Source organism: Calonectris borealis, chromosome 3 (genome assembly GCF_964195595.1).
Source record: "Calonectris borealis chromosome 3, bCalBor7.hap1.2, whole genome shotgun sequence".
Classification (NCBI taxonomy): Eukaryota; Metazoa; Chordata; class Aves; order Procellariiformes; family Procellariidae; genus Calonectris; species Calonectris borealis.
The window spans coordinates 457,613-482,765 of NC_134314.1; the positions used below are offsets into that span (position 1 = coordinate 457,613).

At 69.6% G+C, this 25,153-nt stretch overlaps 2 protein-coding genes across 2 annotated transcripts; both read right to left on the reverse strand.

The window, feature by feature from the left end:
- MPV17 (mitochondrial inner membrane protein MPV17) lies at positions 1-9,965 on the reverse strand. Its single transcript, XM_075144689.1, has 7 exons — positions 9,856-9,965; positions 5,048-5,163; positions 4,147-4,239; positions 3,331-3,426; positions 1,037-1,069; positions 752-804; positions 1-675 (listed from the first exon to the last, which is right to left on the reverse strand). Exons 1-7 carry the CDS (start codon positions 9,926-9,928, stop codon positions 606-608), a joined length of 534 nt encoding a protein of 177 aa, XP_075000790.1. The 5' UTR covers positions 9,929-9,965; the 3' UTR covers positions 1-605.
- On the reverse strand, positions 9,937-24,612 carry CAD (carbamoyl-phosphate synthetase 2, aspartate transcarbamylase, and dihydroorotase). Its single transcript, XM_075144690.1, has 43 exons — positions 24,487-24,612; positions 23,188-23,317; positions 22,801-22,943; positions 22,354-22,495; positions 21,697-21,868; positions 21,427-21,612; positions 21,244-21,356; positions 20,897-21,042; positions 20,671-20,802; positions 20,217-20,450; positions 19,914-20,135; positions 19,333-19,521; positions 18,779-18,903; positions 18,543-18,676; positions 18,352-18,464; positions 17,994-18,244; positions 17,676-17,922; positions 17,463-17,561; positions 17,128-17,352; positions 16,852-17,034; positions 16,531-16,749; positions 16,265-16,432; positions 16,013-16,195; positions 15,839-15,943; positions 15,511-15,759; positions 15,189-15,270; positions 14,835-15,001; positions 14,539-14,703; positions 14,326-14,457; positions 13,980-14,181; positions 13,703-13,893; positions 13,489-13,629; positions 13,283-13,378; positions 13,069-13,210; positions 12,380-12,424; positions 12,127-12,281; positions 11,920-11,994; positions 11,589-11,801; positions 11,232-11,357; positions 10,954-11,109; positions 10,785-10,886; positions 10,574-10,668; positions 9,937-10,106 (listed from the first exon to the last, which is right to left on the reverse strand). The coding sequence occupies exons 1-43, from the start codon at positions 24,610-24,612 to the stop codon at positions 10,004-10,006; spliced, it is 6,624 nt and encodes a 2,207-aa protein (XP_075000791.1). The 3' UTR covers positions 9,937-10,003.
- Positions 24,613-25,153: the final 541 nt, after the last annotated feature.

The window sequence follows — 25,153 nt, forward strand, 5'->3', positions numbered from 1 at the left end:
TCAAGAGGGAAAAACGCCATTTATTGGGTGCTCCAACTGTCCGCAGCAGAGCTACAGAGAAACCTGTTTTCGGGGCAGCGCACCCGAACTGCGGCAGCGGGTGCTGCAGAGCTGCAGGCACGGCGCAGGCAGCCCGGGACGGGGCTGGCAGCACTGACCCCAGCTCCAAGCAGGCCCCGCGGCACCGCCGGCCCGGGGCCCTCCCCGGGATCTCCCACTGGGGAAGGACAGACTAACGCTGCAGCAGGAACACCCCGTGTGTGGGGCCATAGGCCAGGGAGAGGAGTGAGCATGGACGGAGAAGCACATCGAGGGGCACAGCTGCCCCACGGCACAGCAGGCTGCCGGACCTCGAGCAGCCCCAGGCACCGGCCCGTCTCAGGGCGGACCCGTCACCATCTTCTCCTCCGCACGTCCCTGCGAGTCGTGAGGCCCATAGCTGGAGGTGAGGAGGTCCTCCAAGGAGAGCGGGACGGGAGCTGTCAGCACCCTGCATATCCCGTCCCCACCCACAGCCACGGGTGCCTGTTCCAAGGGCTCTGGAGGTGGGGCAGAGTCAGGCAGCAGGCGGGCAGGGGGGGCAGGGAGGGGACAGGGCTTCCCCCTCACATCCGATTTGCTTTCCAGGAGAGGTAGCAGTTCCAGATGATGGCAACGCACTGGACGACGGCCAGCCTGGGGACAGAAGGGACAGGGTCCACAGCTGCGGGCTCCAGGAGCGGGGGAGCCAAGGCCACGGCCGCGTTACTACCTGTGCTTCAGGGGCACGAAGTAGAAGTTTGCGATTTGCACTGGTGGCCAGATCTGGACAGAGAAGGAGACAGTGGTGAAGGGGCCCTGCCGGCGCCCCCACCCTGTGCCCACCTCTGCCCAGGCATTCAGAGCATCCAGCTGAGCCCACGGCAGCCCTCGAGGCGGGGGACAGACACAGGGGCGTGGAGGAGCCCGGCCCGGCCATCCCAGCTGGGGGCACGGCCAGCACAGCACCGGGGCAGGGAGGGGCGCGGACCCGCCTGTGGCTGCCGCCAGCACTTACGCAGTAGTTGGTCAGCAGGGCGTCCGTGTAGTCCTGGGAGAGAAGGGAGGCCGTGAGCGCCCAGAGCCGCCCCGCTGCCACCCAGCCGCCGCAGGCACCCAGCCCTGCCGCACAGCCGCCCATGGCCCCCACAGGGGCGGCCGCTTGCACAGCCCCGGGGAGGCCCCGGCTGCCGTGGGCAGAGGCTGGGGCTGCCGAGGGTGGCTGGCTCCAGCGGCAGGGCCCACAGCTGGCACCAGCAGGAACAGCACAGGAGCATCTCCAAAGAGCTGCCCGTTACCCAAGGTAGAGGCAGGCTGGGCTGCAGGCAGGGGCTGGGAGCACGCAGAGGGCCACTGTCCCCCTACTGTGATCCCCCCAACTCCACGTCTGCTCCAGCTGGGCACAGGGTAGATCTCCTCTGCCCCCCGCAGCCCCTGCCTGCCTGCCCACCCCCTTCCCGCAGCCGTGCCCATGTGGGGCGAGCACGGGGTGGCAGGGAGAGGGCGGCCACAACTGCTCCATCCCCACCGAGAGCCCCTCCTGCAGCTGACATGGCCCATGGTGCCATGGCCAGGCTGCCACAGGCCGCTCTGCCTGGGCAAGCCCGGAGGAGAGCAGGGGCAGGCGTGGGGCAGGATAAGGCGCCGAGAGGGCAGGAGGTGAGCCAGGGCGCCTGCAGCAGACTCGGGCAGGGGCAGCTGGCTCCTCTCCTCGGTGCAGGCTGCGAGCCCCTGTGCAGCCCGCGTCCCCCGAGCCCCCTCCCAGGCACCGTGGGGCAGGGACAGAGAGGGGCACCGAGCTGGGGCAGTCGCCTTGGGAGCCCGAGGCGCTGCCCTGTCCTCATGCCGCACCCGCGGCCATGCCGCAGCCCTGCCCCACGGCAGCAGGACAAGTCCCTTGTCCAGCCTGGTGTGACTCAGCCGGGAGCCCGGCCTCCTCCCGGCGCTGGCCAGCAGCCCAGGACGGGGCGAGCGGGCGCAGGGGTGATGGATGCTCTGCTGACGCTTCCTCTGCGTGGGGAGAAACGGATGCGCCCCAAGCTAGGGGTGAAGGTGGCTGCTAGCTGCTGCTGCCCGACCCCCAGCCCAGCCCAGCCCCCTCCCAGGGCAGGGCACCATCTGGGAGCCACGGCTCGCAGGAATCACCCACCACTGCGCTCAGGCCCCACCGGGTTTCCCTGGGGGACGTAAGGCAAGATACATGGCACGACCTGGTTGAGATGCAGCTGGGGCAGACGGGAACGCTCAGGCGTACTGCCCGTGCCAAGGGCCAGCCTACGTGTGCCTCTGAGGTGTCTCGTACCCTGGCTGCTGCTCTCGCAAAGCCAGGAGAAAGAAGAGGTAACTCAGTCCTCCCCCAGGACTTGCTCCCTGTGCTCCAGGGCAGGACTAGGGTCAGGAAAGGTCTCTGCTGGCACGTACCCGCTGCCTGGTGGGCAGCTGGCCAGTGCCTGCCAGGGCAGGTGCACCCACGCAGAGGAATGAGCTCTGGGCGATGCACCCCAAGCAGAGCTCCAGCCTGGGGCAGCGGCTGATGGCCCGTCTGGGGCAACACCCCCAGCTCACAGCCTGGGGGCAGAGGGCCCGGCTGGGCTGGGGCCCTTCACAAACAGCCCCGGCAGCCCGTCGGTGTGCGAGCGCCGGTGCTGCTTGCCCCCCGGGCAGCCACGCGACCACCCCCGGTGTGCCTCATCCCGTGGTGGGTGGTCACCCGCTCCCCGGTGACTCACGCTCTGGACACGCTGACTCAGCTTTCACGCTGTTTTCCAGCAATTGCTGCTAATGGGAGCCATCTCGGTAATGGCTCTGGAGATGCAGCCAGGAGAGTGGACGCCGTGCAGGGAGCCGGATGGCACCAGGCACCCAGCCACCCTGGCCCAGGTAGGACCGCAGAGTCGTGCCACAGGGAGCACCCAGAGGACCGGCAGCACCAGGCACCCGATGCCCCCAGGGCCCTGGCACCCAGCGCTGAGCCCGGCAGGACTGGCCCCATGCACACCCATGCCCCAGCCAGGCAGAGAGCTGCTCCATGCCCTGCAGCAGTGGGGTGGACACCTCCACACCCTGGCTGTGGGGCGCCTGCAGAGCCGGCTCTGTGCTTGGGGTCCCAGGGCACAACGGAGCTGCGGGCCAGGCTATGAGGACGGGAGTGCGATGGCAGAGCTGGGAACACGCAGTTGGTGCTGGGAGGGGGCCGTGCTTGGGCAGGGGCACAACCACAAATGGGAGCAGCCGGCAGCACTGGTGCATCGGGAGGAGCTGCCAAGGCGCCCTGTCTGCTGACGGCACCATGACTGGGGAAGAGGCACGTACCTGCTGGATCTTGGACCAGTTCTCCTCCACCGACAGACCATTCATCGCCCCCGTGATGGCGAGGAAGCAGCCGAGGAAACACGGCGCAAAGCCCCCCTGCAAGAGAGGAGCTGGGGTAGATGCCAAGGAGCCTGTGGTGCTTGGAGTTGGGCCCGCAGCACAGGGCGAGGGGAGTGCACAGTGGGGCGGGGGGGCACAGACCCAGCCTGCCTGATGCCCTGGGGCTACTTGGCCTGCCACTCCCCAGCACAGAGCCATCGGGAGGGACGGGCACCACCACGGGGCCTCTGGAAGGGTCCAAGACCAGGCCAAGGGTGGCCCCTCTGCAACCCTGTCCACCCCAGGCCTCTACCACATCGGGGCTGGCCCCGGCCTCAGGAGGAAGGCAGGAGCCAGGGCAGCACCGGGGTCCCCATCCCCAGGACCGCCGCTCCACCAGGGAGAGCACTGCCCGGCCTCCCGTGCTCTGCTTCGGAGAAGGGAGATGGCAGCTCTCAAGAGTCTCGGGACAGCTGCAGCAAGGGTAAAGCATGGATCCTCACGGCTCCCCACAGACCCCCAGGGATCCCCCGAGCACAGCTGGCGGAGATGCTCTGGGCTGCAGGGCTGAGCTGCCTGATGCCCCAGGGGCTGCGCGCTGCAGCCCAGCGACTCCATGGAGCAAGTCCTGGGCACCATCCCCTCCTCAGCACCTGCTGCACCGAGCTGGGGCTCTCGGAGCAGGATGGGAACCTGCCCACAGACACGTGGCTGCACTTACCACCCCATCCTGCTGCACCAGCCCCCCGCAGGCACCCTCACCCACGTAGCACTGACCTGGTCCAGGACCATCTTCTTCACGGCCACGACTTTTGTGGTCCCCGGGATTAGCTGATCCAGGATCTTGTACCAGCTGCCCACAACAGGGCCCTGCAGAAGCCAGGTGGTGAGGGGCAGCCACGGGGTGTCAGGGCTGGGGGGGGTCTCCGGAGCTGGTTACATGGCCCTGCCCCAGCCCTAGGACACAGGGACCAGGGCCTGTCCTGCCTCCCCTCCTGGGCTGCGCCACTCCCTTGCTGGGCCCCGAACAGCTGTGGGGCAGCCCCCCCGCATAGGGCGAATGCAGGGATGCCCGCAGCCCCCCTGCCCCTCCTAGAGCTCTCCACCAGGCAGCGCCAGCACGGGGCAGCCAGGGGCCTGCTCCAGCGGGGTGGCCGCAGGGCTTCACGCCTGACACACCAGGCAGGGCTCTGTGGAGGGGGGACCCTGGCTATGCCAGCGCCGCCCAGGACCCTCCCTGCCCGAGCCACCAGCGCAGGGCACTGGGCCCAACACACCCCCCTGGAGCACAGGAGTTGATGGGGTCAGGATCCAGCCTCGTCACGCACAGCAGAGCAAAGCACGTTTGCACCCTTGGATGTGGAGTCACCCTCCTGCCACGTGAAACCTCCCCAGGGGCCAGCACTGGCAGCAGGGATGGGCACGGGTGCCAGCCCCGTCCCACCCCGCAGCGCAGCCAGGGGTGCCCACACCTGCAGCTGGGCACAGGAGCAGGCTGCTCCTCCTCGAGGGGACCCAACTCTGCCTGTGGCTGCTGGAGGCAGCACCAGGACGGCCCAGCTCACACCCAGGCACCATGGTCTCATCCTGCTGAAACAGCCCTCCATCCCAGTCCTCCATCGCACCTCACCACACGCGTGCTGCAGAGCCCGGGTGCCCACCGTGCGCTGGCACTCACCACAAAGCAGAAGCCGATCGCCATCATCTTCAGGGTCCGGGAGCCATGGTGCCCGTGCAGCCCCCGCTGCTCCACCAGCTGCTGTGCGATCACATCACCAGCTCCCATGAGGGCCCCTGCGACCAACGCAGCCCGCTCAGGCGGCTGCGGCGCACCAGGGCAGGGCAGGACCCCGGAGTGCTCTGCTGACAGCCAGGTCCTCCTGCCCGAGTGCTGCCTCTGCCTGCCTGCAGCCCCACTGCCCCTGGGAAGGCCTCAGCCTGCTCTGGCCCCGCTGGGTCCGTCCCGACGTGCGGCTCCCCCACCGCCCTGTGCCAAGCCTGCCCACACCTGCCCCGTGGCACGGACCCTCCCGCAGTGGCCAAGTGCCTCGGGCTGTTCTGGGGCCGACACAGCGACTGGCCGAAACAGTGCCCCGCTGCGCCATCTCCCCATGCCCCTGACACAGGGCTGATCCGTCACCCAGGGCCCGCAGTGCCCGGGGTTTTTGGGACAGAACCCACCTGGATGCTGCCTGCGCTGCCAGCTGTGGCCTTTCCTGAGCCCAGGCCTTGCGCTCCCTGAAACGTCTCCCCAAGCGCCGTGCAAACTCTGCCGACTACAATCCCCTGCCTTGGAAAGCCACTCTCTGCCCGCGCCACTGCCACCGGCAGCCAGGACAGGCAGGCGAGGCTTGCCGGGCACCAGGGCCAGCCCCAGCTCATCGTCACCGCCCGGCTGCTGGCACGGCTCCTCGCCTTGTTTCCATATCAGTGTGAGGGACCTTCTGCTGTGCGCGTCCCCTGCGGGGTGCCGCTCAGCTGGGCCTTTGGCAGCTCCCGCTGCATCCTACACCCTTGACCTCTTCGACGCAACTCGGCTGGCCCAGCGCTCCTTCCCCTGGCCTTTGCGGGCTCCCTGCTTATTCCCCCTGCTCCTCCCAGGATGGTTCCCAGGCCGGTCTCCAGCCCTGCTGCGATTCTGCTCCGTTCTTGGAAATCTGAACCCAGCGAGCCCTTGTCTTGGGGAGCGGCGTCCCCAGCGTCCCCCGTCCTCCCGGCAGCCCACCGGTGCCGTCGGCTCAGGGCCAGTCCTGCCCAGGCAGTCTCCACAAGCGGTTCCTCACTGGGTAGCGGGCCGGTAGCAGAGCCCCGGCTGTGTCCTCAGCAGCACCTGGTCCCTGCCACCCACTCCCTCTCTCCCGGGGCCATCGGTGTCTCTACGACAGCCCCCAGCAGCACCGCGGCGAGTAGGTCCCAGCCAAAGGGCCGCAGACCCCAGGCTGTGCCAGGGGAGCGCGCCTGCCACCTCCCCAGCACCTGCAGCCGGATTGTGCCTTCCTGCGGGCGCTGTCCCCAGCCAGCACAATGAGGGGAGAGGTGTGGGCCTGGCTCCCCAGACCCTCGCCCCAGCCACGCGGACCAAGGCTGGGGCTGGGGCTGGACCCGGCCCAGCACGGCTGCGATGGCCGGCAGAGCCTGGAGGCAGCCCAGGAGGCTGGGCAGGAGCCGGGGCCCCAGCCAAGGCCAGCCAGGCTGGATGTGCCCCGGCAGGGCCGGGAGGGCTGGCACAGTCTCTGCAGCCCCACGGAGCTGCCGTGCTCCTGGCAGCGTCTCCCACCCCAGACCAACACAGCCCGCAGGGGCTGAGGCTCTGCCCCTGGGCCCCGAGAGTCACCGCACCCCTTCGTGATGGCAGAGCGGCCCCCACCAGCCCCCGGGGCCATGGCAGCGAAGGGGCAGGGGGTGGCACCAGGCGAAGGACACCAGGCCAGCACGGCAGGAGCGCCGGCTGCCTGCTTCCTGCGGGCAGCCTTCCCACTAGGCACAGGCAGGCTCCCCACGCACGGCGCTCATTGAGAAAGCGCAGTGGCAGTGCTGCCGTTACTCATTCAGTGGCAAAGGCTCCGGGCGCAGTGCCTGGTGGTGACGATGCAACGCCAGGGCTGCCGGGGGGGACAGGCCTGTCTGTGCACCCCTGCCCAGGCCTGGGAGCGCGGCTGGATCAAACCCCTCGCAATGACTTCGCTCGCCCAGGCTGGCACCAGCTGCTTGCCAGCCACACTGCGCCTGCCCCAGGGCGACACCCGGCACGGTGCGGGGCTGGAGCCCCCAGCTGCACCCCGCGCCATGAACACAGGAACCAGATCCCGGCCCACCCCGCAGCTCTGCCGGCCCTGCTGCTGCTGCAACATCCTGCCCCGGGCTGGGAAGAGCCGACGCACACGGCAGCACCGTGCCCGCACGGGAGCGCTGGACACAGCAGGTGAGGACAGCAAGGACTCCCCAGCTCACAGCCGCCGGAGCCGCGGGGAGGCACCTTCTCGCCTGCTCGGCGCAGAGCGGTGCCGTGGGCAGGAGGCAGCGGGCAGCGCGCTGCCCCTGGCCAGGCCGAGCCTGGGAGCCGGGGGGTGCCTGGCCGATCCCGCCGGCTGCTGCTCCTGCGGCCAGAGGACTTTGAAACAGGCCCAAGCCTAAGTAGGCCACACCGTCTGCATCCCCCGTGGGCCTCGCCGGCTGGCAGCTGGAGGCTGCATCACCACCACGGGAGCGCGGGGCTGCTCTCCGCAGGCAGGGACAGCAAGGTCACTGCTGCAGGCACGTGCGGCTGCCCGCTGGGCCCAGGCCCTGCTGGCATCCTGGCCTGGGGCCTGGGATGCAGGAGGCAAAGCCCTGCCTGACCCCGCAGTTCTCGCCACCAGGCGGGACAGGGATTCGGCAGGCGAGCGCGGCTGGACACGCCAGGCACAGCCAACTGCCAGCAACCCTCCCTGGCCCGGCCCCAGCTGGCGGCTCTGCTCCACCCGGGGGAACGGCAGCACCGGTGGCTCTGCAAGCAGCAAGCAAAGGCAGGGCTGGAATCTGCCCAGCCCTCCTGTGGCTGCCCAGCGCAGGGCACGGGGCCCCGGGAGCCTGCCTCCTCCGCACAGACCACGGCATGGCCAGCAGCGAGGGGCCAAGCCTGGCCTCGGACAGAGGAATTACTTGCTGAAGCTACAAGGAGAGCAGGAAGGCTCGGCCTCCAGCAGCGCTGCCCCAGCCCCAGAGGAAGGGCCATGCTCCCACCATCACGGCCTCGCACCATGGCACAGGGGTTGGGCCTGGGCCGCCACCGCAGGCAGGGAGACATCCAGGCCCGAAGGCAGAGTCTCTTCTCAGCCACGAAACCGCACACAGCACTGGGCCAACCACTCGCGCAGAGCAGCCGTGCTGGGCGGCTGTGCACCCCCACAGGCACGGCCCAGCGCTCCCCAGGCCTGCCAGGGCCCCGAGGCACTGTGGAGCTGCGCCTCAGTGTGGCAGAACCAGCTCCAACGTGAAGAAGCAACAGGTAGAGCTGGAGCCCAGAGCCAGCCCGGGGCTGCAGGCTGCACCAAGCCTGCTACAGCAGCAGGCAGGGGCTGCCATGGAGGGTGAGGGCTGGTCCTGGGCAGCCCTCCCAGCTCCACCTTGGCCTCCCTCCAGGAATCAAGGGGGGGATGCACGGCCCACAGAGCAGCCGGTGCCAGGCAATAGACTCCATTAAATCAGATAAAAATAACAGCGGGAACAGTGAGGTGGCCTGGCAGGACCCCAGCAGCCTGGCAGGCAGGGCAACGTGCCACCAGCCCGGTGGGCAGCAGGGAGGAGGGCCAGCGGCTGCACAGCAAGTGGAGCCCCTCAGCGCCCACACCGGCTCCCTGGCACAGCAGGGCACCCCCAGACCCCACAGTTGCGCTTTTCCAGGGTCCTGGGCTGGTTACCTGCAAGCAGCACGGCTGGTGCGGGAACGGCGGCGGCAGAGAAGGCTGCAAGCAGGGGGTGCAGAGGGGAGCATGCAGGGACCCTGCCCCCGGCCAGCCTGTGCCGCACGCACCCCTGCACGGCTTCGTGCTGAGGCAGGACACGCTTTCCTGCCAACCAGCCTCAGCCCCGCACGGGTGGGGTGGGCAGCAGGAAGGCCAAGCTACCTGTTGCTGAGGACTGGGAGCCCTGGGCCAGTGTGGGCAAGAGCATCCCTGCCTGCAGCAGCTGCCCGCGCACGGAGAGCGTCTTTGGGGCACGGGGAGCTGCCTGCCAGCGCTGGGACAGATTTACAGCACCTCCCAGCCCAGCAAACAGCAATGTTGTTAGGGAGACTAAATCACCCATGCAGGGCCCCAGGAGCCTTTCAGAGGCGGGGGCTCTCCCCAGGCAGCACCTCTGCACCCCACTCAAGCCAAAGCCTTCATCGCCGAGTACTGGCAGCCCACCTGAGGGAGGCTTGGCGCCACGCTGCACTGGCTGAGCCCTTGGGTGGAGGCTGCAGCCCACTGAACCTCCCAGTGCCATGTCCCAGCATCCGTGCCGTGGGGTTCCCAAAACAGCCTCCACCCAGGGTTTTGGGGTGAGTCCTCGAGCTGTGAGAGGTCTCTGCGGGGCTGTGCATCCTTACAGCCCCCCATTAGCCTTCCTGGCTCCAGCACAGGCCCCCGACGCAGATCTCCTGAGCCCGGAGCAGGCCAGGGCCCTTCACCCAGTGGGACGCATGGCGGGCCCCTGGTCCCCGCTGAGCCTGGGGGCACGGCAGCACCTCCTCCCCCCTAAGGATAGACCCCTGAGGCACCGGGAGCCCCCGCGCCTGTGGGGCTCCTGCCCTGCTTCCCACCGGGGGTGACAGTGCCGACAAGAGGGCAATGGGGCCCTGCGTTACGGCGGCGAGGGGCTGGGTCACGGGATGCCATGGGGGCTGTGTGCCGCGGGGGGGACGGGCCCTGAGCCAGGGGTGGGGGAGAGGGGGGGACAAGCCCTGGCTCGGCAGGGCCGGCGCTGCGGGGGCAGGGGCCCTGCCCGCCCGCCCCCGGCCCTTACCGGCGGTGAGCGCCTGTGCCGCCCACGGCCGCCGCGCCAGCAGCCGCCCGCAGCCCCTCCACAGCGCCGCCATGGCCCGCCCGGCGCAGCGCGATGACGGCGCGGCGCGATGACGTCCGGGCGCGGCAGAGTGACGCAGTTTATTGACTCAGTAGCGGCCCAGGACGGTGGCCAGCAGCGCCATCCGCATGTACATCCCGTTCTCCGCCTGCCGGAAGTACGCGGCGCGCGGGTCCGAGTCCACCTCCACGCTGCGGAAGTGACGTCAGTCGTGGGCACCGCCCCCGGGACCCCCGACAGCCCAGCAGGGACCCCCCGCACAGACACCGCCCCCCGCCCGGGACCCCTCTGGGGGTGAGACCCCCCCGCCCCCGAGCCCCGCCCGCGACCCCTGTGGGGGTGAGACCCCCCCGCCCCCGAGCCCCGCCCGCGACCCCTGTGGGGGTGAGACCCCCCCGCCCCCGAGCCCCGCCCGGCAACACCTCAGCCCCCACCACGAAGACCCCCCACCCCCCAGCACACGCAGCCCCAGCGCCCCCAGAGCCCCCCCAGCACACCCCAGACACAGACACCCCACCCCCCCCCGGACCCCCGTGGGGGTGGGACCCCCCACCGCCGAGCCCCGCCCAGCACACCACGGCCCCCATCTCCCAGAACCCCCCCGAGCCCCCCGCCCAGCACAGCGCAGACACCCCCCCATGAGCCCCCCTGTCCCCACCTGATCTCGTTGACACGGGGCAGGGGATGCATCACCACCATCTTCTCCTTGGCCCGGGTCATGATGTGGGGCGTGAGGATGAACTGCCCGAAGCACTACGGGGCGGCAGGACACAGCCTGAGCTCCGGGCGGGGGAGCCCCACCCCGCAGAAGGCTGCCGCCCCCAGGCCGGGGCGAGACCCGCGGTCCCCTCCCGCCACCCCCTACTCACGGCCTCGTACTCCTCGGCCAGGCGGAAGCGCTCCTTCTGGATGCGGGTCATGTAGAGCACGTCAGTGTCCGGCAGCGCCTCCTCGATGCTCCCAAACTCCTCCTGGAGCGGCACCGTCAGCGGGGCTGGGGGGCACACGGGGCCGCAGCCCCCCACCCTGCCTGCTTACCTGCTTGATGCCCTTGGAGGCCACGAAGCTGGTGATGTCAGGGGGCATGCGGAGGCCGGGGGGGGTCACGTAGCGCAGGTTGACGCGGTACTGGGTAAGCAGGCGGGCCAGGGAGTGCACCGTGCGCCCGTGCTTCAGGTCACCCACCATGGTGATCTGGGGAGAGCGGTCAGCCTGACCCACGGCGCCCGATGACCCCAAGGCCCCAGGCAGGGCCCTTCAGTCCCCAGCACCGCGGTGGGGGCAGCCATGGCCCCCCCCAGCCCCTGGCGCCTTACCGTCATGCCGTTGACAGTGCCCAGCTCCTCGCGGATGGTGAAGATGTCCAGCAGCGCCTGCGTTGGGTGCTCCCCCACCCCGTCCCCGGCGTTGATCACAGGCTTGCGACAGTGCTTGGCGGCCAGCTGGGAGCACAGGCAGAGCTGAGCGCAGGCAGGATGCGGCCCCCGCCAGCCCGATGGGGGCAGGACCTGGCTCAAGTTCCTGACGCCTGCCCCGCTGGGGAACACGGCCCTGCCCCATGGCACAGGTGACCATCCTCACCACGGGGGCAGGGGCCCCGACGCCTTCAGGGCGGGATGCAGCCACCCCCAGGCCCACCACAGGCAGGAGATGGCCCCACCAGCCCCTCTCACCTCAACAGCGCCCGGCTGGGGGTGCCGCAGCACCAGCACATCAGCGTAGCAGCACATGGTCTGCACAGAGTCGGCCAGCGACTCGCCCTTCTGCACAGAGGAGGTGGCCTCCGAGAAGGACAGGACGGAGCCGCCCAGCCGGCTCATGGCCGCCGCGAAGGAGCTGCTGGTCCGCGTGCTTGCCTCGTAGAACATGGATGCCATCACCTTGCCCTGCAGTGGCCGCGCTGTCACCTCAGGGAGCCCAGGGGCACTGGTGCCCAGCACAGGGCTCCCACAGCCTCGCTTGGGGTGCCCAGGGGGCCGGGCAGCTGCCCCGTGCCCGGCTCACCTTGAGGATGTCCAGGCTCCGCTCCTTCTGCACCAGCATGCGCAGGGTGTGCGCCACGTTGAACAGATGCGACATCTGCGGGGAGAGGCGGCTCAGCCGGGGCGGGTGTGGCACCAGGACTCGGCCGGGGCACACAAGGCACCGCACCCCCCACGCTCATCCGGGTGCCCACGGCCCCAGCGCGCGCCTGCCCACTCGCCCGGGCACCTGCTCCTTGGAGAACTGCTGGACAGAGAGGACATGCTGCCCAACGAGGGGGTGCAGCAGCGGGGAGGTCTGGAAGTGGGGCGCACCCTGGGGGGATGCCTGGCGCGGGAGGGGGCCCAGTGGGTAGAAGTAGGTGTCCTGGATCACAGCTGGATCTGCAGCACCGAGAGCAGCCAGGTCAGCCCGGGTGGGTGGTCCCACAGAGCCCAACCAGCCCACCTGCCGTGGGCCCCCCGACCCCCATAGCACTCACCCGCCTCTGCCGCCTTCCTGCCGGCCTTTTCACGAGCGTCCTCGGCTGGGGTGGGAGAGGGGAGCGGTGACGTTAGAGGGTGCGGGCTGCTGTGGCACCCTGGGCCCCGCTCTCCCAGGGTGCTGCCAGTGCAGCACAGCCCTCCTGGGCGAAAGCCCTGTGCATGGCCACCAGAGACCAGGCGGGCCAAGCCCCAGCGCAGTGCTGTGCCCCTCTCCCCATGCGCCCCATAAAACCCGATTGGACGCAACCCAAATCACACTGGCAGGCGAGGGGTCCCCGAGGTGCCGCGCGGGCCGGGGCAGGAGGGGAGCAGGCAGGTGCAGCCGTTCCCTGTCCCGTGGTGCCCGGCCCCATCACGTGGTGGGGAAAGGGGCCCGTGCCGGGGCGGCACGGGTGGCCCGGGGCCAACACGGCACCTGGGGGAGGGGATGCACTCATTGGCTGCGGTTAGTGCCATTAGTACGGCCGCGTCTCATTTTCTGAGTGAGTCCTCCCCCGACATTACCGGTGCCTCGGGCGCCCGGGCGGTGCGCGGCTCCCAGCCTCCGGAACGCTGAACGGGACACAAGGGCCGGCATCAGCAGGGCCGCCCAGCCGCGGCCCCAGCCCCAGCCCGGGGGCAGCATGCTTGCTGCCCCACCGCCTGCCCGCTGTGCTCCGTCACGCCACGCCGCCCGCCCCCCTACCTGGCAGCCCAGGGTCAGAGGCCCGATGGATGCGGGGTGGGAGGTGGAAGCGCCCCTCGCCCCCAGGGCCGGCCCGGCGGGGGCTGGAGGCTCGGCTGCGCAGCGTCTCGCCCGCCGCCATGTGCCGGGGCCGCTCGGGGGTCTGCAACGAGAGGTTGAGCTGGAGCTGGGGCGTGGCAGGGACCCCCCCTCCCAGCCCCATGCACCCCGGTACCTTCGTGCTCTCCTTGGTGGGGGCTGCGTGTGGCGCCAGCACAGCTCCCGAGGGCCATTTCTTCACGTCCTGCCCATACCCGGGGGGCACCAGCACCTACAGCCACAGGGGTGATGGGGTCAGTGCGAGGGGACCCCGGGGCTAGGGGGACCCCGGAAGGCTGAGGGACCCCCTAGATGCAGGGGGAAGGGTACCTGGGGCCTTACCTGCCCGTCGATGTAGGCAACCTCCCCGCGCAGGACCACCCTCCGCACCGTCCCCTTCACCTTCATGCCCTCGAAGGGCGTCCAGCGTGCCTTGGAGAAGGCCGTGCGGCTGGGGATAATCCACTCGTGCTCCAGGTCCACCTGCCAGGACAGCGGGTCAAAGGCAGCAGGGCCAGGGCTGGGGCTGATCTGGGGTCGGTGGGCAGGGACCCACCTCCACGTAGGTATCCTCCTGCGCGGGCAGCCCAAAGATCTTGCGGGGGTTCTCATAGAGGCGCAGGACGACATCCTCCACGGTGAGCCGCCCCTCAGAGATGGCCGTCAGCAGCAGCGGCAGCATCGTCTCCAGGCCGGGGTAGCCGGGGGGCGGCTCCTGCCCCTGCTTCTCCTCCAGCGTGTGGGGGGCTGCGGGACGGGGCCAGTCACTGTGGGACCTGCTGCTGTGCCTACACCACCCTCCCACCCCGCAGCCACCGTCCTCCAGCGCTCACCGTGGTCTGTGGCGAAGCAGTCGATGGTGTCCATGTTCTCCCAGAGCGCCTCCACGTCCTGGCGGGTGCCCAACACCGGCCGCACGGCTGCTCGGCCCTCCCCGAGGCGCCCCAGGTCGTCCTGGCACAGGAAGAGGTGGTGCGGGGCCACCTCACACGTCACCGGGATCCCCTTCTGCTTCGCTGCCTTGATGAGGAGGATCTGGGGGAGCCACGGTGAGGGGGAAGCCACGGTGAGGGGGAAGCCCCAAACAGCCCCACGCCCCGTTGCCAGGGCCCACCGACCCCCCGCTCCGTCACTGGGGCCTGCCGTCCCCCCACCGCGCTGCTGGGCCCTGCCACTCACCTCCTCCCTGCGGGCCACGTGGCAGATGTGCACAGGGCGCTGGTACAGCTGGGCCACCATGAGGACGGCAGCCACCGTCTGTCGCTCCGCATGCGCCACAACGGGCAGGTGCCGTGGCCACTGCTCGAAGTGCTGGGAAGGGGACGGGGCTGATGGGCACCGGCGCTGGGAGCCAAGTCTGGCCCCGCGTCAGCCCCTGCCCACCCAGCTCACCTCCATCCACAGCGACACATCGTCCATCCGCAGGCTGGAGAAGGTGTCGTTCAGGTACATCTTGAGCCCGGCGGCCGCCCCAGCCAGGGGGCCCAGCGAGCCAGCGTTCTCCGAGGAAGCCCCCAGGAAGAGGGCGAAGTCGCAGCGGGCCCCGGCCTCGGCCAGCTGCGGAGGTGAGAGGCGGTGGGTGCCAGGCCGGGGCCAGCCCTGTCGCGGGCAGCGAGCACACCGCAGCCGGCACCACAGCACCCGGGGAGGGGACGTGGGCATTGGGCCAGGCAGCGGCAGCCCCTCACCTTCTGCGCCAGGGCAAAGGAGGCAGCGTCGGTGACAGCGGGACTGGTGTTGGGCATGGCACACACCATGGTGACGCCCCCGGCCAGGGCAGCTGCCGTGCCTGATGCAAAGTCCTCCTTGTGGGTGCCACCCGGCTCACGGAGGTGGACATGGACATCAATCAGGCCTGGGAGCGGGGCAGCGTCAGCGCAGGCAGCCCCCAACCATGGGGGACACGGGATATTTCAGCAGCACAGGGAAATGTCTCCTCTCCCGCCGCACCCTTGGAGCCCTCAGCCCAGCTCCCGGTGCTGCCCCGGCTCCATGCTGCACCCTTGGAACCCCTGGCCCCCCGTGTCCCCAGTCCCACCTACCCGGCAGGCGGATGAGTTTCTGGGACGTCATGCAGTCCACGTGCATCTTCAGCGGCGGGGCTGCCCCGATCTGGCCCAGCGCCTGCAGAGACAGCAGCTGTGAGGCAGGACCCGTCTTGCAGGGGCGCGTGGGCCAGAGCTCAGCAACAGGGCCAGATGAAGATGTCTGCCCAAGCCGCACCCCAAAAACGACCCTCCCACAGCCATGCCCATGTACATCGCCCGCCTCAAGCTATCCACAACAGGGCTTTCTTACCCCAGCCCCTCCTTTGCTCCCTCACCTGCACCCACATCCCTTGGGCCCCCGCGTGCCCCAGCCCACCTCCACAAAGAGCTTGGTGCACTTGATGTCGATGATGAGCGGTACAGAGTAGTCGACGGCCAGGCGCCGGGTGCGGTACCCCTTGGTGACGAAGGAGGAGAGCCGGCGGCCCCCCGAGTTGCGCATCGAGAGGTTGATGACCATCTCGAAGTGGTTCTCGGCCAGGTAGTCCAGGATGCTCCGCTGGGTCTCCCGGGCACCAGCCTCGCTGCTGTCCGCCTCCTCGAAGTGCCAGTCCACAGCCATCACCTGCCAGCAGGGACACCCGTCAGGACCCCACACCTCCCCTGAGGGTGCCCCCAGCCCCTGCCGGACCCCCAGCCCCGACCTTAATGCCGTGCTCGGTGTAGAAGTCAGCGGTGCCGAGGCTGGCGTACAGCTTGTAGCCGAGGCTCTCCAGGGTCCGCACTGTGGGCAGCAGCTCGCTCTTGTTCTGCAACAACCCCGGGGTCAGTCAGAGGGCGGGCGGGGGAGGCCTAGCCCCCACCCCAGCCCCACGCACCTTGTAGCTGCCGATGGTCAGCAGGATGTTCTTCTTGGGGATCTTGAAGCCGGTGCTGAGCATGGCCTTCAGGTAAGCCTCGCAGCGGTTCTCCCCGAAGCAGGCCACCTCGCCTGTGCTGGTCATCTCCACACCCAGCACCACATCGGCACCCGCCAGGCGCGAGAAGGAGAACTGGGGCACCTGGGGGCAGGGGGGGCTCAGGGGTCGCCCGGCCACGTGCCCCAGCCAGGCCCTGCAGCCCCCGCTCACCTTGACGCCAACGATGCCCGTGCCTGTCATCAGCCCCACAGGCTCCACATCCTCGCCCATGATCACCTGGCTGGCCAGAGCCACCAGGTCCACCCCCAGGGTCTTGGAGACAAAAGGAAAGGAGCGGGAGACGCGGACATTGCACTCGATCACCTTCAGCTGGTCGTCCTGGGGGAGAGGGGGATGCTGTGAGGCTCCTCTGGGGCCGCAGGGTGTCTTCCCGTGGGCACCGTGCGGGCCCGGCACGGTCCCTCCAGCTGGGGTACCTTGGCGATGAGCTGCAGGTTGAAGGGCCCGGTGACCTGCAGCTCCTGCCCGACAGCGTGGACGATGGCCTTGATGCGCTCCAGCGTCTTGGGGGTGATGTCCTGGGGAGGCGTCACCAGCGTGGCGTCGCCAGAGTGCACCCCAGCATTCTCCACGTGCTCTGATATGGCGATGGCCACCACCACACCGTCGCAGGCCACTGCGTCCACATCGATCTCCTGCGGGCAGGAACATGGTCACAACCCAGCGCTGGGGCGGGGGGACAGGGTTCTCCCAGGGAGCGGGGGCACCCCGGGGCCAGAGCAGCCTCCTGGATGGACCTTAGCCTCCTGGATGAACTTGGAGATGACAACGGGCTGCTCCTTGGACACGGCCACGGCATTGCTCAGGAACTTCTCCAGGTCACTGTCCGAGTAGGCCACGTTCATGGCAGCGCCGCTCAGCACGTAGGAGGGGCGCACGACGCAGGGGTACCCCACCTTGCAGCAGAAGTGCTTGGCCGACTGCAGGAGAGCCAGCACCCTCAGAGGACATGCCAAGGGCCGGTCCCGCCTTGGGCAGCCCCGTCACCCTCACCGGCGCCCCACGCCCCCCACCTCCATGTCGGAGAGCTCCTTCCAGAGGGGCTGGCTGATGCCGATGGAGTCAAGCAGGCGGGAGAACTTGAAGCGGTTCTCAGCTGAGTCGATGGCCTCTGGGGAGGTGCCCAGGATGCGGCACTGCTGCCGGTGCAGGGCCATGGCGATGTTGTTGGGCAGCTGCCCGCCCATGGACAGGATCACGCCCTCAGGGTTCTCCAGCTCGTAGATGTCCATCACCACCTGCGGAACCATATGGGGCAGCGGGATGACTGGAACCAGAGCCATGGGGGCCACGGCAGCCCTCACGCTGCCCCAGCCCCACGGCAGGCAGGGCCCCCAGCCCCGCTCACCTCAAAGGAGATCTCATCAAAGTAGAGGCGGTCGCACATGTCGTAGTCAGTGCTCACCGTCTCGGGGTTGTAGTTCACCATGATTGTCTTGAAGCCCATCTGCAGGGGGAGAGGGACGAGGTGAGGCCAAGGACCCCCGCTCCTCCCCGACCCTGTCCTCTGACTGAGGACGCCCGACCCACCAAGCCCACGGGGTGCTGGGGCCCAGCTGACCTTGCGGAGCTCCTGGATGCAGCCGACAGCGCACCAGTCGAACTCGACACTGCTGCCAATGCGGTAGACACCGGAGCCGATGACCATGACGTGGGGCTCACGGAAGGCCAGGTCGTGCTCGGTGCCGTTGTAGGTCAGGTACAGGTAGTTGGTTTGGGCCGGCCACTCCGCTGCCACGGTGTCAATCTGCTTCACCACCGGCAGGATCTTCAGGTCACGCCGCATCTTCCGCACGGCCAGCTCGGTGCTGCGAGGGGCAGGGTGAGCACTGGGACGCGGGCCAGGGCACAGAACGGGGCTGTCCCCTCCCTGCATTACCTGAGCACGGCCAGGGCCACCTGCTTGTCGGAGAAGCCGAGCTGCTTGGCCCGCTTGAGCACGGCAGGCGGCATGGTGCTCTGCTCCTCACGGTACGACTCCAGCAGCACCGCATGGTCCGTGATGTTCTTCATCTTGTGCAGGAACCAGCGGTCAATCTTGGTCAGCTCGTAGAGCCGCTCAATGGAGTAGCCGGCCCGCAGCGCAGCCGCCAGCACGAAGATCCGCTTGTCGGTTGGCGTCTCCAGCTCCTGCCGGGCCAAGGGGGTGAGCAGGGCTGGGAGAGGGGGAGACGGCCGCTTCCCCCCGCTGACTGCGCTGGCAGCCTGGCCCGCTGCCCCAGGCCCCCAGCACTCACCACATCTGAGGCCGGCTTCAGAGTATGGTCAAAGCCCACGCAGTTCTCGTCCACCATCCTCAGTGCCTTCTGGAAAGCCTCCTCGAAGTTCCTCCCGATGGCCATGACCTCCCCTGCAGATGGGGCTGTGAGCGGCCGGACCCCATGCCTGCCGTGCTGCCACCCGTGCTGCCCGCCTGCCCCACGCTCACCCACGCTCTTCATGGAGCTGCCAATCTTGGTGCTGACACGCAGGAACTTGCTGAGGTCCCAGCGCGGGATCTTCACCACGCAGTAGTCCAGGCTGGGCTCGAAGTTGGCCGTGGTGGAGTTGGTGACGGAGTTCCTGGGGAGGGGATGGGGGTCAGTGGCTGGGGCTGTCCCACCAGGGGTGGGGCGCGAGGCCGGCCAGGGCAGCGCCCCATCCCGTGCCGCAGCAGTGCATTACCTGAGAAGGGGCAGGGGGATGCCCAGGGCCAGCTTGGCAGCCACATAGGCCAGGGGGTAGCCGGTGGCCTTGCTGGCCAGGGCCGAGCTGCGAGAGAGCCGGGCGTTCACCTCGATGATGTAGTACTGCAGGCAGCAGGCAGGCAGGGTTAGCGGGGCGGCGCAGGACGCGGCCCCCATGGCACGAGGCCAGGCGCTGGCAGCGCAGCTCCCTGCTGCCCAGTGCTCGGCTGGCCCCAAAGAGCCGCTAGCGCATGGAGGGCACAAATAACAACGGGGACCAAACGTGAGGGCAGCCAGGCTGGGGAAGGGCAACTGGGCTGAGGAAGGGCAGCCACCGCTGACGGCTGCAGCAGGATGCAGCTGGGCAGAGACCACTCAAGGACCGTGCACGCACACGGCACCGGGACTGAGAGACCCAGCGAGCGCCTTGCTGCACCCACGGGGGCCGGCGAAGCACAGCCCCGCAGGCCAGCGCAGGGCAGGACCCGGACCCGGGCTCCCTCAGGGCAGGGAGGGGGAGCTGCAGCAGGGCCCTCGAGGGGCCGCACTCACCTGCTCCGACTCGGGGTTCAGGGCAAACTGGATGTTGCACTCGCCCACGATGCCCAGGTGCTGCACCACCTTCACGGCCGTGCGCCGCAGCATGAAGTACTCACTGTCATTGAGGGTCTGGCTGGGCGCCACCACGATGGACTCGCCCGTGTGGATCCCCAGCGGATCCAGGTTCTCCATGTTGCACACCTGGCAGCGGGGGGGTCACCACGGGCTGTTGAGGTCCCAACGCCCACACGCTGCCCACGCATGCTCCCAGCTGCTGCTACCCCAAGCCGGTCCCCTCCCAACGCCTCCTCCCCTGCCCTGGGGACCAGCGGGGGCTCCCCTGCACAGCCAGGGCTTGAACACGAGCCCCTGGGACACCCCATGTTTGCAGCCCCCCCGAGCACAGGGGGTGCGGGAGGTCTGGCTCAAGGGGCGCAGCTCCCAGCAGCACACGGCAGCTGTGCTGGCACCACAGGAGGGCTGGGGAGCCCTCCCTGGGGATGGGGTCCAGTGGGACCCCACACTCCCCAGCACCCGCTCCTCCGTGAATTCCCCCCCAACAGAGGTGTGGGGGGTCTCCCCCCAGCCCCTACCGTCACACAGTTGTTGTAGGCATCCCGCACCACCTCGTACTCGATCTCCTTCCAGCCCTTCAGGGACTTATCCACCAGGACCTGGGAGGTGTGGGTGAAGGCCTGGCTCACCAGTGCCACCAGTTCCTCCCGGCTGTTGGCAAAGCCAGAGCCCAGGCCCCCGAGGGCGTAGGCAGAGCGCACCAGCACTGGGTACCCCAATCGCTCAGCCGCTGCCTGCGCCTGCGGAGAGCAACAGGGTCACGATAGGAGCAGGGAGAACAGCACCCTGCCCCACAACCAGCCCCCATCCCACCCCCGGACCTGCTCCAGGGAGGCAGCGGCCTCACTGGGCGCCACGTGCTCCCCGATCTCCTCCATCTTCTCCACGAAGACCTTGCGATCCTCTGTCATCTCGATGGAGGTGACAGGGGTGCCCAGCACCTGCACGTGGTACCGCTCCAGCACACCCGCCTTGGTGAGTTCCACGCCGCAGTTGAGGGCCGTCTGCCCCCCGAAGGTCAGCAGCACCCCATCGGGGCGCTCATTCCGGATCACCTGGGGGGCACAGAGCGGTGGAGCAGGGACCCACGGCAGCCCCGCAGAACGCGCCCTGCGCCCTCCAGCTGCCGCTGTGCTTGTGCTGCCCCCTCAAGCACCCCTCCGCCACCCACAGCCCCGCCAGGCAGCCGCTTACCCTCCAGGCAGCCCCCAGCCCCCTCATCCCTGCGCCTCCCCCAAACTGCCCCTATTGCAGCCGGCACCCCGGGGTGCTCACCTGGGTGACGTACTCGGGAGTGATGGGAAGGAAGTAGACCTTGTCCGCCAGCCCCTTGGAGGTCTGCACCGTGGCGATGTTGGGGTTGATCAGTACTGTCTGGATGTTCTCCTCCTTCAGCGCTTTGATGGCCTTACAGGGAGCAGAGGTATCACGGCTGGCAGCCCCGGGCCCACACCCCCCAGTCACCCCCACCACCACCTGTGCCCCCGGGGTGGGCGCTCACCTGCGACCCCGAGTAGTCGAACTCGCCCGCCTGCCCAATGGAGAGGCCACCGGAACCCAGGATCAGCACCTTGCGGGGCCGGGCCGCATCCTGGCCCCCGGTCGGTGCCTTGTCGTACGTCAGCCAGTCCCGCAGGCGCTCCCGCACTGGGAGGGGACGGGTCACGCTGGGGCTGGGGCCACACGCACCCCCGTGCATAGCCCCACACACCGCCCACAGCCCCTGCCCCACGGTCCTGCCCGTGGCCTCCGCACACCGCCTGGCCCCACACACGGCCCCAGACCCACAGCCCCCACCCGCAGCCCTGGACCCGAGGGCCCAGCCACCCCTTCCCGCCCTGCACCCACCTGTCCGAGCGCTGCCGTCTCCGCTCTGCAGGTCCCGTGCCACCTCCACGAAGACGTCGAAGAGCCCCTCCAGGTCCGTGGGGCCGGCGCAGTGCTCAGGGTGAAACTGGACACTGTGGAGTGGGTCAGGCAGGGCACAGCCCCGCGCACGCCTGGCCCCCCCAGCCATGACCCTGCACCCACCTGAAGAAGGGCTTGTGCTCATGGACGAGGCCCTCGTTGGAGCCGTCATTGGCGTTGGTGAAGAGCGGGGCCCAGCCGGGCGGCAGGCTGCCTGCCTCCACCGCAAAGCCGTGGTTCTGCGCTGTGATGAAGCAGCGCCGCGTGTCCTCATGCAGGCATGGCTGGTTGTGCCCGCGGTTCCCGTACCTGGGGCGGCGGGACGGGTGTCAGGCGGCCGCAGGCAGCTGGGACCCCATGGTGACCCTGACCCCAGCCCCAGACCCCGCTCACTTCATCTTGTAGGTGCGGGCGCCGAGGGCCAGGGAGAGCAGCTGGTGCCCCAGGCAGATCCCAAAAACGGGCTTGGGCTGGGGGGCGTCCAGCACCCGGCGCAGGCTGGACACCGTCTCCTGGCAGAGCTGCGGGTCCCCAGGGCCGTTGCTGATGAACAGTCCATCGAAGTCTGTGCCGACACAGCAGCGGGGTCAGAGTGGCCCCCCAAGGCCCCGCAGGGTCACAGCAGGGCCCCCTGGCTACCAGTAGCCTAGCAGCGAGGCACCCTAAGCCCACAGCCCCCCGACACCCCAGGAGGGTCACACTGAAGTGCCCTGACCCCCATCCCGGTGGCAGCAAGGCCCCCCGGTCCCACAGCCCCCCATGGCCCCCCATGCAGGGTCACATTAGGGCATCCTGATGCCACGGGCCAGAGACCCCCACCCCAATCACAGCAAGGCACCCCAAGCCTATGGCCCCCCATCCCTGCGGGGTCCCACTGAGGGCCCCAAGACCCCAAGAAGGACGACATCAAGGTTCCCTGACCCCACGACGGGGAGCAGGACACGGTTCTCCGCTGCCCCCAGCATCGGCCTAGGAGACAGCCCCTGCCCCAGGCCCCGTTCCCCACCCCTCGGCAGGGCCCTGGGAGGCCCCCGGCCACTGCCACTCCACCTGCGGTGTCCAACGGATGGTCCCAGGGCACCACGGTGACGGCCGCCCCCCGCTCGCACAGGCACCGCACCTGGTTGTACTTGAGGCCACAGTCGACCACCGTGATGCGCAGCGACCCACCGGGGTTGAACACGTGGGGTGTCTGCGGGAGGGGTGAGCGCGGATTGCCTCGGCCCCCCAGGCTGGGACCAGTCCTCCACAGCAAGGACCTCTGCAGCCCCAGCTGCCCTGCCAGCTGCCCCTCCATCCCCCCCAGTCCAGTGCCAGGCCCCCAGCCGACCCCCAGCCATTCTTACCCATGCCCCCAGCCCAGTGCCAGCCCCCTCAGCCACCCCCCCAGCCCAGTGCCAGCCCCCTCAGCCACCCTCCCGGCCTCCTCACCATCCCCACCCATGCCCCCATACACCCCCCAGGCCCCCTCAACAGTGCCAGCCCCCCCAGCCCCACCTTCAGTGACACCTCCTGCACCAGGTGCTGCTTGTTGGGGTCCTCAAAGGACAGGCTCTTCTCGGGGGTCCCATCTGGCACCAGCTTCCCCAGCAGTGTCCCCTTCTCACGGATCTTCTTCGTTAGGGCCCGAGTATCCACCCCTGGGGACAGCCGTGAGACACAACCCCGTGGCCCCATCCCACCCCAAGCAGGACCCTGCACCCCGGCAACATCGTCACCCCCAACTGCCAGCACCAGGCCAACCCCCTTGGGGGGCAAATCCCAACACAGGGACAGGTCTGGTCTAGAACTCACTGCCCCCTGAACCCCAGCCCCAGCTGCCCCAAGCCACCCCCCAGCTCCCACCCCACCCCAAACCCAGCCCAGCAGTCTCCCCAGTCCCACCTTCCAGCCCAGGGATGTTCTGCTCCTTCAGCCACTGGTCGAGGGAGCGGGATGCACTCCAGTGGCTGGGGGTCTCCGAGCACTCGCCCACCACCAGCGCGGCCACATGGATCTTGCTGGACTCGAACCACTGCAGGGGTGGGGGGTGAGCACAGCTGGGTGTGGGGTCACCAGCCTGGGAGAAGCCCTGTGCACCCCTTGGGTGCCCAGCCTGGCCATCCCCATGGGGCACAGCGGGACAGCTACAGCCCAGAGATGGGGGAGCCCCATGGGACAGGGACCCCATCCCCGGCACAGGACCAGCCCCCGCTGCCACGTCACACAGCTTGCTGGGCTGTCGCTGCCCCCACCTTGCCCCACACCCAGCCCTGCAAGTTGAGGCTTGGTCCAGCCAAGGCTCTGGGAGCCCCAGGACAGTGTGCCCAGGCCCCTGGTGCTGCTGGACTGCAGCCCCCTACCCAGGGGCCAGCACAGCCCGCACCACGGGACCCTTCACCTCAGCACAGCCGCAGCATGAACCGGCACACCGGAAAGCACCACTCTCTGTGGCCACAGCCTCACCGAGGACCCCCAAACACACCAGTGTCCTGTCCCATGAGACTGGGGCTCTGATCCCAGGAGCAGGGCCTGCGGGGCCGCAGCAGGGACCTACAAGCCCCCGGCTCAGAGAGGGCTGCCAACAGCGAGAGCGGGGCCAGGGGCTCCTGGCCCATCAACGTGGGACAGGGCTGGGCAGGACAGACCCCCATGGTCAGCGTGGGCACTGCTGCAGTGGGGCCTGGGCTCTGCCCCAAGGGCAGCCCTAGGAGAGGCAGCGCGGAGGCCAAGGGGCTGAGAGGGGTCCGGGGCCTCGAGGAGGCAGCAGGGGCTGCTCTGCCCTGCCCCGGCCCCGCCTTGCCCTGGGGGGCTGGGACCCCTGTGCTGCAACGGAGCCCCAGTGAGGACAGACACGCGGCCCTGCTCCCCACGTGCTGCGAGGGCACCCCAATCCCAGTGCACGGGGGTCTCCGTGCTCACGGGAGCACGGTGGGCTGGAGCACGCTGGGCCCCGCTGCTGGCTCTGGGCCCCGCGGCATCGGGGTCAAACCGCCGCTTGCCACCGTGTGCCGCACCGGTGCCCGGCACTGCCCCGCCCCGGCACCGCCCCGCCCCGGCACCCTGTGCCGCCCGCCCAGCCACGCGTCGGCCGGCCCGCGGGCAGCTGGCTTTGGCAGCTCCCTGGGTTGCAGCGGCACCGCTGCAGTGCCGCTGCCCCACACCCCGCTGCCTGCCCCGCCGCCCACGTCCCTGCTCACTCACCCTGCTGAGGCCGAAGCGGTCGGTCTCGTCCCGGGGGACCCCGTAGTTGCCGACGAGCGGGTAGGTGAGCACCAGGATCTGCGCCTTGTAGGAGGGGTCGGTGAGGGCCTCGGGGTAGCCCACCATGCCGGTCTGGAAGACTGCGAGAGCAGGGAGAGGGGCCGGGTCGGCTGGGACGGAGCATCCCGGCCGCCCCCCGTCCCGCCGGCAGAGGCACCCGAGCCCCAGGCACGGCCGACCCCATCCGCCCAGCGCCCCGGACCAGCTCCCGCTCCTGCCCCACGGCGGGGCGCCGAGCAGAGCGGGGTCCTCGCACCGGGCCGGACCCCCCCGCTGCCGCTCGCCGGGCTCGGACCGCCCCCCGACATCCGCCGCCGTCCCGGACCTGGTCCTGGTCCGGCCCCGCCCGCCGCACTCACCGACTTCCCCGGCGGCGGCAGCCCCGACGGCCCCGAAGAGGCGGCCGCGCAGCACCGACCCGTCCTGCAGCACCAGGCAGCCCATGGCGGCTCCACGTGCGCTCCGGCGGCTCCGCGGCGGCGGCGACCGAGCGCGGCGCGTGCAGCGAAGGCGGCGGGAGGATCCGGGGCGTGGCCGGCCCGAGCCAGCCCCCGGGGCGGGGCGGGGCGGGGCGGCCGCAGCACCTGGTTCACCGAACGGCCGGAGG

Bases quoted from the DNA above. Each gene is read 5' to 3' on its own strand.
- MPV17 (XM_075144689.1), bottom strand. From the start codon at position 9,928: ATGGCGGCGCTGTGGAGGGGCTGCGGGCGGCTGCTGGCGCGGCGGCCG. The intron at 3,427-4,146 runs GTCAGTGCTACG...CCTCTCTTGCAG, and splicing joins AGAAGATGGTCCTGGACCAG to GGGGGCTTTGCGCCGTGTTT. The intron at 1,070-3,330 runs GTACGTGCCTCT...CTTCTCTCCCAG, and splicing joins ACTGGTCCAAGATCCAGCAG to GACTACACGGACGCCCTGCT.
- CAD (XM_075144690.1), bottom strand. From the start codon at position 24,612: ATGGTGGGCTACCCCGAGGCCCTCACCGACCCCTCCTACAAGGCGCAG. The intron at 18,677-18,778 runs GTAATGCACTGC...TCCCCTCCCCAG, and splicing joins ATCCCCCTGCCCCTTCTCAG to GAACTCCGTCACCAACTCCA. The intron at 16,433-16,530 runs GTACCCCAGCTG...CCTCTCCCCCAG, and splicing joins ACCTGCAGCTCATCGCCAAG to GACGACCAGCTGAAGGTGAT.